General features: G+C 31.3%; 1 protein-coding gene across 2 annotated transcripts; it reads right to left on the bottom strand.

Moving 5' to 3' along the window:
- Nucleotides 1–915: 915 nt before the first annotated feature.
- On the bottom strand, nt 916–16,872 carry LOC136276106 (allene oxide synthase-lipoxygenase protein-like). 2 transcript variants are annotated; one of them, XM_066087077.1, is made up of 15 exons: nt 16,352–16,872; nt 15,678–15,722; nt 14,758–14,886; nt 14,527–14,624; nt 14,021–14,153; nt 13,800–13,895; nt 13,620–13,716; nt 6,537–6,654; nt 3,743–3,835; nt 3,494–3,554; nt 3,262–3,373; nt 2,749–2,840; nt 2,477–2,653; nt 2,085–2,248; nt 916–1,509 (listed from the first exon to the last, which is right to left on the bottom strand). In XM_066087077.1, exons 1-15 carry the CDS (start codon nt 16,805–16,807, stop codon nt 1,395–1,397), a joined length of 1,986 nt encoding a protein of 661 aa, XP_065943149.1. In that variant the 5' UTR covers nt 16,808–16,872; the 3' UTR covers nt 916–1,394. The 2 variants fall into 2 exon arrangements, with proteins under 2 accessions (XP_065943149.1, XP_065943148.1); XM_066087076.1 differs by having other exon boundaries at nt 917–1,509; nt 16,346–16,872.
- Nucleotides 16,873–16,874: the final 2 nt, after the last annotated feature.

Below are 16,874 nucleotides of genomic sequence, written 5' to 3' on the forward strand. Positions count from 1 at the left end.
AAATTTATCACATGTTTATTTCAATTTGCGGTGGATATCACTCATAGGATAAATTTTTGATATTCTACTGTGTGTTCTTACGCCACATGACGTCATAATTAAACATTACGAAGCTCTAGGCAGACTATGGACGTAGAATGAAAACGTAACAAAATGATTCAGATGAAAAGCTTTCACTTAAAAATGTGCAGCATTTAATGTTGTGTCAATTGATAAAAATATACCAGAAAATGAAATGTTTGTTTGTTAATCTTCAAGGAACTTTTTTCCATGCATAAAGGTGTTGATGTCTTGTAGTGAATGTGTTGTGCGGCTCACAATTATACTGTTCACAGAAAGATTGAGGTTTATAAAAAGATTGAGATTTAACTTGTGGTAAAACATGTGCTAAAAAGAATCTATCATGATTTGTGATTGTATATGATTTTATCGAACTTGTTTGTTTTTTATAGAAAACACACAACTCGTTGGATAAAGGTAATATACCATCGCAAATCATGAGAGATCCTATATATATTGAAAGCCCTTTCAGTTAGAGGAGAAACCACATCTTCAGCTGTAAGAAGATTGGATTTTAAAAATGTCACCCTCATACAAGCACTCCCCCGGATGAAATGGTTGAAGGGCACTCTTGGAAGACAGCCTTAGGCTAAAAGAGTATCAAGGTTCCCTCTTCTTATAAAAAATTTCTTGCATACTATTTTCAAAACCAGTTTATTATCTCTGACAATAAATATCTTTCGATTTATGAGCGATATTAAGAGTATTTATATACTATATGTGACGGCATTTCAATGTCTTGACACTGTTTAGAAGGGCGATCCCGGTCATATTAGCCCTTTCAATCGGAATTTTTTGAAAGAAATAACGCAGTAACAAAATTTATCTTTACAGTTTATTAACATGTATATCATGTGTAGCATATTGATACATGTATCTCATAGTTATAAATGTAACCAATAAGAACAGATTGTTGTAGTTTGAAAAAAAATCAATACAATGAATACATTTGAGTTATTATCAGATTATGAACTACATTTGTAGTTAATTTAACATTTTAATTTTGATATTAGTCTTCCAAAACGGTTGTAAAATTATCTTTAAAAATAAAAAATATGTAAGTGAAGGTAAATATTGTGCATAATGGAATATTTAAAACATAGGTTGATATTGATATGAACATTGACATACCTTTTTATTGTACGGTATGTTTTATTTAACAATGCTTTAAGATTTTTTTTAAAAACCCGAAACATAAGAAACACCTTTAATCGATATTGTTCCTGATAAATTATAAAAGTCAATTCAGGTAGAAAAATAGCAACATCCAGCTGAAATTGACCAATCTGATCTTTTCTTCCGGTGCATGTATAAGGATTACAAAAGCTTTAAACTCATAAGCTTACGGAGTTTGGAATTTCTTCTGGGTGGAGGTATTCAAATTTTCGTTCCAGTTTCTCATTTCTTTGATTGATGTTTTGACCGATATCTTTCAATTCCTTCCTAAACCTGGGAAAGATTAAAAAATATATATTGTGCAGTTTACAACTTAAACACTTCAAATTTTTTTTAAATCTATGTCTGATTCTCCAGATTCAATTAATGAAAACTTAAAGATTTTAAGTTGTGGTTATTATGCATTATTTTTGTTTTCATAAATAACTAAAATAGAAATCTAATTAAAAACTTTCTTTTATTTTTCGTTCTGGTATTGGTATTTTTAATTTGTGTCAGGTGTCCGCTCCAGAAAACTTAATGCACAACCCGAAACAAAGTCAGTACTCTTACATTTGTGTTCCTGTAGGGATAGTGGTTTTGTGGGTTTTTTACATAGTGTTACCTGAAGGTTTTTTAATGACTCAATTTGTATTGAAATTGTCATTGTGTATTAAAAAATTTAATAATTTTATCTAAATATCATTTTATATACCGATACCCATTTGACAACATTTCATTGAAACAAAAGATTTCGGGGAAAATACACATAAACAATTTGAACGCTTTTATAGTTGCCGTTAATGAAAATTAAGATTTCTTTTACTTCAAAATATCAAAATATAAGGAACAACTGTAAATAAACTTACTCCTCTACAATCTTCACTGCAGCTGGGTCATATGTGTAGTTGACTTCGAAGTCTCCCAGAGCATTTTTAATTTTTTCGCTGAGAATTACAGCGAGGGAGATGACTTCTATGGTTGTTTCCCTATCTACCACACACTTTACAATATCTTCCTCTGTTAGTGGGCTCTGAGGGAAAAAAGGGACTTTGAGAGGGAATAAGACTAAAATTATACCATATTACAGTCAAAAACAATTTTTTTTAAACTTATTTATATTTCAAACTAATCTTTTGACCATAGCGCTAAAACACCTGAGGCTAAGTATTCAAATAAATACAATAGTTGTAGTTCATAAATAGAATGTTTAATCAATTGTGTATAAAAAAAAGTTATTGAGTTTAGGGTGTATACACACTTTATTTTTTGGCGGTGCTCCGTCAAGTCTTGTTGGATAGTTTGGTGGAAATCCATAGGTATCGTATTGAGCAGTGTTAACTGCCGAATGTACAACAGTACTCGTAAAAATGATGCTAGTGAAGACAATTGTAAGCTGTTCAGCTGAAGTGAACCTCCCATTTTTAAAGGGTACGCCCTTACAAAATAAAAATGTTTAATGATTCTTAAATTATATAAGCTAAAAACTGTACATTAACTAAAAATTGCATGTTTTAAAACATGAATACTAACTAAAATACCACAGCCTCCATCCGACTTGGATTTGGTCAGCTCTTGTCCAAAGGTTTGGATTTCGTTATCACCAATGATTTTGTCACTAGTGTCTAAAAAAGTTGTGTCAACGCAATGTAAGGAAATATTGTGTGCCTTATCGCCCAACTTTTTAGACATTATACTCAAGTTATATTATCATGAGCAGCAGAAACAATTAATTTGTTAAGAGGTAAGCATCTCAACAACTCTTAAGATATAAACAATATTTTTATTTTGATTATTGAAAATATAATTTTACATGTAAGTACATGTAACATTTCATATTAGTTAAAATTGCATTCATTTTACATCTGCAAGCTTAATTATTTCTGTTTACAGTTCTTATACCAATGCTTTGAAAGATTAGAAACATCTTTTCTATCCAAAAGAGTTTGCGATACACTATGATTCTCAGAGAAGTGTAGCTTATCGGAAACCATTGGCTAGCGAAGATGGATTTAATAGTATCTAATATAAATTTACTTTACTCACCATAGTAAAGATTGACGTATTTGGTTACGTAGCCATGAATAGCTTCATATAGCGTAAGCATATCGTCACGTTGGTAAAAAGTTGGAAGAATTGATCCGTCTTTGCAATATACCTATCAGTGTATTAGTTTAGCTAGTTTAGAGTTGTGATCTTAAAGGAAAATAAAAAAAAAAAAAACACACCAAAAAAAAAAAAAAAAAAAAAAAAGAAAAGAAAAGAAAACCAAACAAACCCCTTTGCTCTTCAATAGTTCTGGATAAATTCCATCAACATTCATCCTCCATTTACGAACTCTGAACATTAAACAAAAAATCAATCAAATACAATAAAATTTTGTTCCCCATGATTATAGAATTTATATAATTTGAAATAATTTTGCTGATCTCCATTGCCGGATATAATTTGTTGATGATTCAACAAATTGACTAAATGTTCAGGTCAACATCTTAAGTAATAATGAAATATGTGTAGTTATGCTCACCCCTTTATTATAAGCTCTAACGCACCAGCATGCCCAATAGCCATGGTAGTGTCAAAAATGCCCCCTGCGTCTATTAACGAGCTTAGGCTATGACTAGAAATAAAAAAAAAATTAGCTTTGGAAAATGAATAGTTTTGTTATATAACCCAGTATATATATATATATATATATATATATATATATATATATATATTTATATATATATATATATCAGGCTTGGGGTAATGCTAAATGTATTGGTAATTTGCAATGCATTACATGATTTCAAAGTAATGCTCGTGATGTGTAATGCCACAAATTTAGCATTACAAGTAATGGTAATGTAATGCATTACTTTCCAAAATCTAGTGAAATGCTGGCATTACATGGCATAACTCTGCATTACTATGCTTATTTATGCATGTTCACTTTTAAAAAATGTTCTAAATAAATGAACAACTGAAATTGTTTTTAATTAAAATTACTTTAAAGAAGAGAAAAACAATTCTTGAGAAAAAAAAATGTTTTAGTTGTACATGTATAACATGTATTTAAAAAAGATTTAAAAAATTAATTTTTAAATTGTTAATATAAATAGATATAACAACACAGTTTAATAACATTTTTAAGAGTGTTGTTATTAAGACTTAGAAACCATTTAGAAAATTTACTCCAATTAGATTGCACTTCAATAAAGAATGTGTCAACAACACACTTTGCCCCCAGGATAATCATAGAAACATTCTATTGTTTTAAGAAGTGCTAAACACCCCAATTCCCTTCCCTTGGCTATGTTCCAATAGAATAGTTGACAGATATGCACCGTTAAAAACAACATGAATGCACTGTCCATCCATGATGAAATCAAAATCACTTCCAACATTAAAACCCATTTGAAAATTATTAATATCTCTCTCTCTCTCTCTCTCTCTCTCTCTCTCTCTCTCTCTCTCTCTCTCTCTCTCTCTGTTCTATATTAAGAATATTAGTTTGGACTGATAGAAAATACAAGATTCATGTATTTTTTCTATTATTCCACTTAATATATCCTAAGATAAAGATTGCCAAATAATCTTTCAGTCCCAGCTTCAACTGTTCCTGCAGAACGTTTATTTAGTATAGCTGGGAATTTTTTCAAACCTTTCAGGATGCATTTGAAAGATGGACCCTTTGAGACTTTGATGATCATAAAGTGCAATAGCAATCTTTTGTCTTAAAGTGTCCCCAGTATTAAGAAATCCAATTAAAATATATAAGGAAATATTACTGTAAAAATTCCTCTGTTCATATTAAAATTATTACAATTAAATGTCAACAATTTTAAAGATTTGTGTAGTCTGGGGAAACATCTCTATTTAGCTTTTAATAACCCCAACATTAAACCATAATTATGATTATATAGTGAGCAAATAAAGAATTAATCTTGTACAATGTTTAAGTCATGAAATTTGAACCTGATACTGAACAAGAACCTGTACAGATGTTAAAGAGTGTTTTATACTGGAAACATTTGCAAAAACTCTTTATTTAGCTTTACTTTTCAAAGACATATTTTTGACTTTTCACAAAATAATGGTAATGGTAATGCATCTTTACAATGAAATTCGCCCCAAGCCTGATATATATATATATATATATATATATATATATATATATATATATATATATATATATATATATATATATTGGTATCTATTGATAATACTTTGTTTAATAGTATGCTTAAACTGAGAGGTAATTAACAAATGGTGCTGTGGTTCTATTTTTCGATAAATCACGCAGATAAGGTTAACAAATGTACTGCTAAGTATTCAATTCAGTTATGTATTCTCAACAGGACTTCACGGACATTCATGAGAAAAGTACTTCACTTTAAGTATATGTTAATGCAGTCTACGCGATCCTTGACTTTTGATCAACATACATATTTATCAAATATACCAAGAGGTTGGAATGTTTGGGGAGATTTTTGTGTTCACCTAGAGTCAGTCTTATAATTTTGAATCATCATTTAATTTCTACAATGCCAAATCAGATATTTAACTAAATAGTTTATTATAAATTTTATTTATACGAACTTTATTTTGTGGCAAAAGGTTTTCAAAAAGAAAATAAACATTTCTTCTTTTTCGACATTTGTAGGGTAAAAAGGTCTGGTTTTCCAATTTTAATGCAAACTAGACTTCCTGATATTTTGTTCATTGTGATATCTGGATCTTATTATATTCCAATAACATGATACAGAAAAAGCTATTTATCTGTAACTTGCAAAGTTTAGTGAAGAAAGGTCGTGTAAAATAAACCAAAACGCCAAAAAAAGCGTTAAAGATCCCAAGTTTTTCCTCAGATTTAGAGTTAGGTTGGTTGTGAAGATATCTGAAAATTTTTGTAAAATCAAAATATTTCAGCTGCAGGATCAAAGATCATTTAAATTGTGACTGACTAGGAATAATCGAGTACGACATTTCTTTTCCACTATGAACCTCAACCATTCTGTAAACTGATTGTTAACATAGAAAGTCTAGGAGCAAAACTTAGCCATTCAGTTACCTTTCAGTTTTATTTCAGCTACCTTTCACTTTGTAAAATGGCACAGGTTGATTTCTGTTTAGGGGAGGGGGGGGGGTTAATTCATTTAAATCGATTTGAAAATTTCCTCAAATAACACTTATTTGATTAGGTCAATAAATATAGAATGGATACAAAAAACGAATATTCAAGTACACACATGGAGTATTTTAAAAATAAATGTCTCATTCTTAACTACTTAACACAGTGGCAGAATACAAATCTTACTGTAAATTTAAACACTTACTCGTTTACGGCAATATGGTAGAGAAAATGAGGCGCCAACAGTTTAAACATTGGGTGTGATGGCGAAAGACATCTATTTGATGCTATACAAATCCCTTCCATTAATAAATGGGTGCATCCTTTTATTTGAAAAAAAAGACAAATAGTTTTTATATGAAATGTATTGCATGATATGAATATGTTTGATTAACGATAGAAATAAAAAAAACACATTAACATAAATTTTTTGAATATCTACAAACATGCATAAACTTTAGCAATATGTCATTTCAAAACTACATTCCAAAGATAATGAAAGATAAGATCAAAAAACACAAGTCAGTTGGTTTCTTTTTATGCTGGGACTTAAAGGACTATGTGCGGTTTTATGCATTTTTTGCCCCCAAAATCAGTTTTAGAAAAAGCTTTAAAAATATGGTGAAAGATAGTTAAAATCATATTGGAAATAAAGGTGTAAAAGGTTATCACCACAGTGACGTCATAATATAGAAATGACGTCATGAAGATTGCATTATTTTGATAAATTAATGTTTTGTGGCAAAATATGGGTGTTTTCCGATGGTTTTTCGACTGGGAAACATCGAGCGCAGGCTTGCTCAAGTACCATTTTTTAGTATAATGTGTATAACTATCTGAAGAAAAACATATGTTAAAATCGCACTTGAGCAGACCTGCGCCCTATACTTCCGAATGCAAAATATAGAGCAAAAATGAGAATATTTTCGTTTGTGTGGAAATTTGCAGGAATTATGTCATTTAGGTGACGTCATAGACAAACAGCGAATGACCAATGATGACTAAAATCAGCATTAAAGTTATAGGCATCCTCTATATATACAATGATTTGTAAAGATTTTATTTTCATACGATACTATTTAAAAACTGGTTGAAATCGGGGGCAGATATTTGACCATACAGCACATAGTCCTTTTGAAAAATTTTAAATAAGAGTGAATAAAATTGACAAAATATGATTTGTATCAATAGTTTAAAATGAAATGATATATATAAAAATATGCAAGAAGGGCCTTCTGCGATTTTTACACAGATATTAATTCCTCGCGTTTAATTAGGAATTTACAGTATTGTACAATATGTATCGTAATAAAAGACACGTTTTTGATAACTTTTAGACCCAAAACGCAAATATTGAACAAGTTTTAACTTTGTGTTTTAAGCTGAACATGGCACATAAAGAGGAACTAGCACACGAACACATGTATATAATCCCCCGATTTCGTTACACACGATTGCACACCTTAAACGCAAGTCGGAAATGCAGTATCTCTAGGTTGTCTTGGATTTTACGGTATGGTTAACGGCTTGGAAAAAGAAACTCGGCGGACAATACCTTTTACGAATTAGAAATAAAATGAATAAGATGGTGATATAGGTAAGCGCAGTTATGTAATCGATGTTCACGTGAAAAAATAAATGGATTGGACAAAACCCCTTAACCTATCACATGGCATCATTAAACACTAAACAAGAGGCCCATGGGGCCACATCGCTCACCTGAGCAACAATGGGCGTTCAAAAGAATTGTGCCATATGGCTCCTCGGTAGAATAACAAACAACAAATATTGTAAAGTATTCGAATTTAATATTTATTTTTGCATACACATAATCTTTGACATTGTACCTTTATAGAATACCATTTTTACCGAGAATAACAAAATCCTACCCAAGACACAAAGCTAAACATTTGGTAGGGGTCAACTGTTAACTTTTAAAGATTTCTCCCCCCCCCCCCCCCACTTTATAAAGCGATCAAAATATATGAGAGCATATACGTACATTTTTTCCTCAACTACTTACTAGATACTGTATTTTAAAAAAAAATATAATACAATAGTTATTGTATTTTATTTTTAAAAAATCCTATAGAAAGTGAAAATTGTGCCTCAATACTCTCAATTCCTCAAATTAAAAACATTCAAACATTTAAATTGTCTTTTCCAGTATAATTAAATGACTGCTGTTTACCTAGAGTAAACTCGTGTGACTTTTATAACTTTACTCAAACTTGATTGATGGATACACTGGAATGAAATATGTTTTCACGTAACATGTTAAAGAACTATAAGAATCAATGTTACATTACTGACAGGCACATCACTCTATTTTACTAAGGCCAATCTATCATTTTGATATTTATTGAAAAATAACATATGACTACAAACCAAGATATTTTTCAACTGTAATATTTTCTTAGGAATAGTGACAATTTTTATTTTATCCCCGCAACAGAAATGTGTCAGAACTATAGAAACTGTTTTAACGGTGTCGTTTTTAATAATTCGTGTTTGAAAAACTATCAAAATTGATGTAGATTTTATATTATTCATTGTATAAAGAGGGGGCCCCAGAGAGTTGTTATATACAGCATATCATCCCTTAAATTTTTTGTGCAAGTATTTAGCATTTAGCATTTCATTTCTAATGATCAACCAAAATTTCAGCGTCAATCGTAGAATTATAAGCAAGATACAGAGCTCACATTTCTGCTAAGTTTGAGTTATATTTTTTTCACATGAGTTTATTACATTCAGCTTAAGATTTATAACTTGGTATTTCCTATTCAGCATTTAAAATGGAAAAAAGAATGGCCTCAGATCTGTGTACAAACATAGAATCATGAGTAAATCTTGTTTATATCTTGCTTATAATTCGAAGCTGAACACTCAAATATGGTTAGTAAATAAAAATTGTAAACAATTTAACATACGAAATATGCACTATAACAAATAAAGAGCACAGTTTATTTTTCAAAATGAATCACATACATTTATAAACCTACATTTTTCTGTCAGCAATATGTAACTCTATTTAAACTAAATAAACTTGAGAAAATGCTGAACATCTCAACAAAATACATGACATTAATCTACCATGTTACGCAAACGATTTTACCGAATTACCGATAGAATGAATTGTATTTTAGTACTTTTTTAATGCATACAGACTTTGCTTAATTTGCGCAGGTAAACAGTTAACTGTCTGCTTTACCGAAGTCTCTGTTTGATTTGATACGTAAAATTCAGAAAATACAGGCGATGGTTCCCAGGTTACAAAGCATAAATAATGAAAACAAAACAAAAAACAAAACAAGCTAACACCACCGTCATATGTAAAACTGCCAACGCATCGAAATATTTAACACATTTACTTCACAAAATCGTCACCAATGTATTTTGCATGTTTCAAAGATTCCCTTCGTACGCAAACTGATGCACAACAAACAAATTCATCATTGTCAGATCGACCCGTTTATTATATGTCATGGCTGTTTAAAACAAAGAGCTTCGTTTTAGAATGATGGAATACGAGTCTTGGTAAAATGGGTATGCTAACCTGGGCCGGGGCAAAATAAAAGCCGGGGCTGATCGGCAATCGTCAATTCCAAAATACGCATTGTTTTGCAGCGATATTTACAGCGCATACAAATAAACTTGTTCGGAAAATATCCTGAAAAGTTTAATGAGATTGGCAGATTAATAACTGCCAATCTTTTCTTTTGCCCCCGCCAGGTTTTGCCTACCCATTTTACCAAGACTCATTGATACCGAACCCGAAGCTATAAACTGATTGAAACACGCCCTTCCATTATTATTATTTTCGTAATAACTCAGATTTGAAACAGAACTTGCCCATAATTTTTACAATTTATATTTTCCTTTCCATAAGGATTATTTATGCTAAATTACATTGAATTTGACTCTGTAGTTCTTGAGAAGAAGATTTTTAAAAAAGCACCCCCATTATCTACAGTTTCGATGTTTTCTCCGCTTTGAATAAAGATCGGTCTTTCACTTTTGCAATTGATATTTGCCTTCCAATAAGGATGCTTTGTGCCAAATTAAGTTGAAATTGGCCGAGAGGTTTTAGAGAAAAAGTTGCAAAATGTAAAAAGTTTACAGACGGACAGATGGACAGACAGACGGACGGATGGACGACTGACAAGATGTGATCAGAATAGCTCACTTGAGCTTTCAGCTCAGGTGAGCTTAAAATCCTTGTAAATTCTACTAACAAATAATGTTTTAGCAGACAGAAGCACAGGGACATTATCTGTCGCGTCGAACGCGAAATTAGCTAACGGGGAAAAGCTGAAGTAATGTAATGTCGCCCTCTCCGACATTTCTATATCTGATGTCTACTGGAGAGGACTACAATTCCATAGGATCTCTATAATGGTGCAAAATTAGTTAATGCGACTGACTTCGGTGTGGAAAGATAGTTTTCGTATCTAACTTTGTTTAGATAAAATGATTTTTTAATTCAGGTTGAACAAACTAACCGCATATAAATCGAAAACAAATAAAATCCATCAGCATGTTTTTTAGTTGTGTTTTTCAGCAGCCATGACACTTCTTGCGTGATTTTATGGGATTTACGCTTTAAGTTTTAACCGGCTTGATAAAGTGACTGTCAGTATAAATAAACGGTCTTACCAAGTTCTATCACTAAAACATCATTTAGGGAAATGATATATAATGGAAAATGCATATTTATTTATGTTTAAAATTTAAGAATTACTATAATTAGTTCAAGATCCGCTCCTGAATTCTAATTGGCTGTCCCAAAATAAAAGCGATCAAGGTCGGTAAACATGGCGGACAAATTCAATTTGCCTTGTTGACATACACAAAAAAAACCCGAATGTTACTGTCATGTATATACAATTTGAGCCGAAATCGTTGCAGGAGTGAATCACTCCCGCACTTGCCCCATTACGAAGATCCTATGGAGTTTTGACCCTCTCCCAAACAAACAAAAAATCGGGAGAGGGCTACATTATTGCAGCTAACAGGGATAAATAGAAGTGACATGCGTATAAAGGACAGGTAAAACAACATCAATTTTTATACAAAAGATCAGCTCGTTTTATGCATTAGTGTGCATCTTTCAAAGACTTACAAATGAGCGCAGTGATTTTTTCTACCTTCACATAAAGATGTTCGATGAAATTCATCGATCAGCTAAGGACAAACATTGACCTAATTGTACTCTTATATTACAAGAGCTTTAAGGTGATCTTATATGTCAGACTCTGAAACAAAGCCTGGCCTGGCATTATTATTACATGTATTATTATTATTATACACAATTTATAAAGCGCTAAATATAATCTTAAATTACTCTAATGCGCTATACATAAAACCAATTACAGACAGAGAAACAACAAAAATTACAAAAAGTCGGGCATATTAAAACACTTATAATATACAATGTATATACTATAATTAAACGAACTAGTAAGTTTTAAATGTTAAATGATGTGGTCTCTCATTGTTTTAAGATAATTAAAAATAGAAACATGACCAACCTTAAAAATGTGCAGTTTAGAATAATATGGGTATGCAATAGAAAAAGGCAATTTTTTATATTTTTTCGGAAAAAAATCTTCTTAAATCTAAAATTCCTAGGTAAAATGTTGTACAAAGTAGCCCTGGCCACGTCGAACCGCATACATTGTACGTTCATATGGTTTTGAACAAGGAGCATAGACCCATTAGCCTGGCTTAGCCTAACTTTTGGCCGCAAATTAACCCTTATACTTTCTTTACAATTTTGTAGTTTTATTGATTTTTCATTGATGTCGCTCAATGCACATAGAAAACAAGTGAATTACAATATAAGGCTTTTAGTGTTTTATAGTTATATTTCTATTGAAAATTGAAAATTTCTATTGAAAAATTTATGACTACAGACATGAGGGATTAAGATTGGTCTAGTCTGTTATTTAACTCTAAAGTACTTAAGAATGTGAACATGCCATTGTATTACTATGGCATGTTTTTTTCACAATATACTTTACTCAAATTGTTCTAAGAATCAAACAATACCAATGTAATTATTCTTAAATCAAATACTTGTTTGGGACCAAAATAAGGTAGATACCTATTTGTTTATTCTTACCAATATCAAAGGTCACAAAATAGTTTGCTTTGTATAAACTCTGATAACAAAATTTCTCCCATATGTAAAAATTGTTCCTAAAAATACAAACAACAAATGCATGAAACTGTACATGTAATCAAGAGGTGATGGTTAAGACCACTGCTAAATCAAACTGTAGTGAATGCAATTGCTGTAATTTACAGATAACGTCGATTAAATTACACCATATTAAATGTTAAACGGCGATAATGGTATTGAATCTGACCCCAATGTAACAGATTAGCGACAGAAAATGTGGAAATTGTATTTCTGCTTCGGAGGGAAATTTTGGTTTGACTGTTGCTTGAGAGTACTGTAAGCAAACTGGCATGTTGAAAGCGCATTACAGGAGGGTAGAAATTTGATGCTTTAAACCAGTTTACAAATGTTTTAGATATTTATTGATCATTTAATCAGATCTGTCCCTTAAAATGATGTTTTACTTTGTTATCATAATCATATTTGAAAAGGGAGGGGGTAGGGGTGGCATTGGGCATAATCCATTCCTTGACAATAATAAGAGTAATGTTGTCATGCATTTTATATGTATTTGTTGTGTGTATTTAAAATCAATTGAAACTCACTCAGTCTAGTATGTCACATGTTACATGTGTTACATATGTTAGTATATACACATATTCTTTAAACTTAAAAAAAAAGAGAATTTTCAATTTCTTAGAAAAAGTATTAAAATTCACTGAAAATCATGTTCAATTTAGGGCAAGGAAAAATATGAAGCCAAAGGAGGGACCAGGCTGGGCCAGGCCTGGTGTTAGATTTTACTAGGTCGTTTTGACGTATGGTTGCATAAAAAATATTAAACGTGAATTCTGTTGAAACTCCTTTTAAATTACTCAACGAAAAAACACAGCTTATTGCTTAACATTTTCTAAAATATAAAAAAAAATAAATAGGGGTAAGTTGTAGTAGGAAAGGAGGAAGAAGTATAAAAATGCAATGAAATAAATGCCTGGACCGGGAATCGAACCAGGAACCCTGCAACTCTAGCCAGTAGCTCTACCAGTGAGCTATCCAGGCCGATATCCACGGTCCATGTGGCCCCAACTACTACAAAGTAAATGATAATGGTATTCAATTTGTATATAAAGTTTTAATTTTATTACGAGGTCGGTTAAGTACCTAAGTGGGATATAGATTGATGATAGCTAGTATCAGCGACATTGTACCACATTTTTGCAAATAACCAGGTATATGGTGGATCACTGGGGAGAAAAACCTAAAAAGAAAACAAGTTCTTTGTTAAAAGATAATTCATCAAATTCCTTTTTTCAAAATCAAAAATCTGCTGATAAAATTTACCGGGTTGTCGGGACCTTTCTGCTGGAACAGTTGGATAGCTACCGGCATAAGTTGTCCCTTATCGTTAACAAAGAATAGAGCGATGGGAGCTGGGCACTGTATCAACGGATTCAAATAAGAAATAAATACACGATTATGTAGTTGTGTACATTTCTCTCCTCTAACATCTTCAAAGTAAATATAAAACATTAATGTTTCCTCAAAATCAAAGTAATTCTTACGACATATTCCTTGAAGCACGTCACTCCGTCTAGTATTTCGAGATCAATAAGAAAAAGACGTTTCTCTGAGATGGCTTCAGAGATAGTCAATCCCTCGAGAAAAGAGGCTATATCATCTTCTGTCACTCCAAATCTGAGGAATATTTAAGTATAATGGAACAATATCTGTGTGAACGTAATTTTCGTATCACCGAGAGAAGGCGAATAAATTAGAGGGTAAGCGAAGGCCAATATTACCTTTTATCAAGGAATAAAACACAAAATTTCATTAGTTCTTCTGTTGAACATAAATCAGTTTTTGAATTATATCGATTTACAACCATTTTATGATTGATAAATTATTTTTTTTAACTGTAAGAAGTATGTAATTTAATGAACTTATAATCGGAAGAATAACATGTTCAGGGATATGTTAAATGATTTTTGAAAAAAAAATAGAACAACAAATGATGAAAAGGGGGGAGAACCGGATATATTTGTTTAAAAAACATTTAAAAACATATTACTTGGTGGGTATTTCTGTGCATAGATAAATCAGGTTTGGATTGACGCTGTTTAATCGTTGCCAACCAAAACTTTCATCCCTTTTCCAATCATCCACTGCCTATTTCACCAAGAAAATTGTATAGAGTTATCACAATCTACTAAATCATTTAAAAAACTTTTTATGCAAAATGACATTCAAAACCTTTTTCTTCTTTTAAGAGAAACTCAATATAAGAATATAAATACATTACCTTTGGGCGTTCAAAATAACTTGAGTAGACACTAGTTAAATCGTCAAATGTTTCCCAACGACCACAGCCAAAGATTCTATCCAAGCCTTTCTCCGCACGCAGTCTTAGTATTTTAGTTGCAATATCCCACTTAATACAAATAACAAATTCCAGAGAACTTAATTCGAGTTAACTTAATTCTGCCATATTTTAAGATCAAAATTATTGTTTTAAATGATTAATACATCGTATATTTCGTAATATTTTTTTTACTGCAAACAAACGTATTCGTTGTTTTATCATTGGAACATATATTTTAAAGGTACTGTTTACCGTGAAGAAATAAAAATCAGAAAGTTTGATAAACTTTCAGAGTAAAACAATGCAAATATATATGTTGAAAAAATCTTAAACTGACACCTATATTTTATTTTGTTTATTCAATTGCGCATTCTAATTAAGAAACCCGTACACGGTGTATATAAAGATAAACTGCATATAATTTAAAAAGTGTCATAATTCAGAGATAAGCAAGTTTTAAGAAGGCTGTTTTGTTAACAAATAACTTATTAGAAGTTTGTTATATTTTAATATATACGAGTATGACTATCTAAGCTTTTACCTATTATTTAGTAAAGAAAACTTCCATGATATTTTTGCTTAAAAGTTTGAATTATTTTTTAATCTCTATACAGAACTCTTCCTCTCAGTGACTTCAATCTCAGATTGAATCTTACTGAACTAAGTTGGATGAACACCGACGCCACCTTCTCGTTCTAATTTTTTTAAGTTCATTTGTTTTAAAGTTTCAACAATATATTTTCTCAATGTCTTGTTCATACATCCACAGTAAGACGTGCAATACCTTAATAGAATTATGCAATTTTTCTATAATCTCTTTATTTATTAATATATCATACATCATTGCTGCCCTGTCTTACCTTTCTGGATATTGAATACTCCTCGTCCTCAGGAACATTTTTTATCTAAAAACAAAAAGTGCATGATAATCTGATAAACTTTAAAAAAAATAGTTAGCCCAAAAGTTTTTAAAACCGTAAGCCTTGATAAAATCATGTTTAAATAAATGTCAATTTGTCTCTGACACTGATTAGATAAATTCCAGAATCTCGTCCAAGCCATGCAATGAAAAACGGCGGCAGCCTTTAACATTACATGTACATGTATCACAATGGTATCATGTGTTACTTTTTTTCTTAGATATGTGTATTGTTATCGATTTCATTGTTAAAGCATTAGTTGTCTTTTTTTTTCATCTTGTTCTGTATTTTTAATTCCTGATGCAAACACAGCTTTTATTGTGTCTGATTAATACCACGTACGGTTTCTATTCATCAACTCTCTTTTGTTGTTGTATATCCACGAACATTTAACTTTCTTACCTATTATGGGTCTATTATTAAAGGCAATATTATCTTAATAATTTTTTATAAAATGATGGATTTAATGAAATTTGAATACATGTATTTTGATTAATTTCTTCTGAAAGAACATTGAAACATGTAATTGCCGTACTTTTTATTTCCAATGTAACAGCTTTTCAAAGATTTGTTTGAACTATACAGCTTTAAAAAAAATGTGAAAAAACCTGTACAGGTAGACCGGGAATCTTTTCCTCATATTCATAAAGCGTTCTCTTCTCTTGAAGTTCAGCATTTCTCTGTTGAAGTCTAGGATCAAATTGCGGTAGAAAAGTATCATGTCTTCCAATGAACAGGTCAACATTAGGACGAATCCATCGGAGAACTGGAAAAATAGATGTGATTTTAGTGTTCTTGTTCAGCACTTCTATTTGATCAACGAACCAATCGCTGAAACGTCCTGCCGTGTCTCTTCGCAACTTAATCTCGGTCACTTCTGGTATATCTGTTTCATCTTTGATGGTGAATACATCCAGATGGCCGCGCTCAAAATCGTCCCTGAACCAGTTGTCTAATTTGGCAGGTTTCGTATGCTTTCCAGAGCCATCAAAGAGAACTATTTCTATATTAGCGTTTGTACCGCTGCCTAGCCTGTCCCCTGTCTTTATCTTGATTTCGTAGGTTGTCATTATGAACTAGAATTGAATATGTATAGTGTGTACGTACATATCCAAGCTTTAACTGGCGGATGAAGCT

This window comes from Magallana gigas, chromosome 6 (assembly GCF_963853765.1).
Source record: "Magallana gigas chromosome 6, xbMagGiga1.1, whole genome shotgun sequence".
Lineage (NCBI taxonomy): Eukaryota > Metazoa > Mollusca > Bivalvia > Ostreida > Ostreidae > Magallana > Magallana gigas.

Bases quoted from the DNA above. Each gene is read 5' to 3' on its own strand.
- LOC136276106 (XM_066087076.1), bottom strand. From the start codon at position 16,807: ATGACAACCTACGAAATCAAGATAAAGACAGGGGACAGGCTAGGCAGC. The intron at 13,717-13,799 runs GTAAATTTTATC...TTTTCTTTTTAG, and splicing joins AGAAAGGTCCCGACAACCCG to GTTTTTCTCCCCAGTGATCC. The intron at 6,655-13,619 runs GTACTTAACCGA...TTCAAATAAAAG, and splicing joins TCAATCTATATCCCACTTAG to GATGCACCCATTTATTAATG.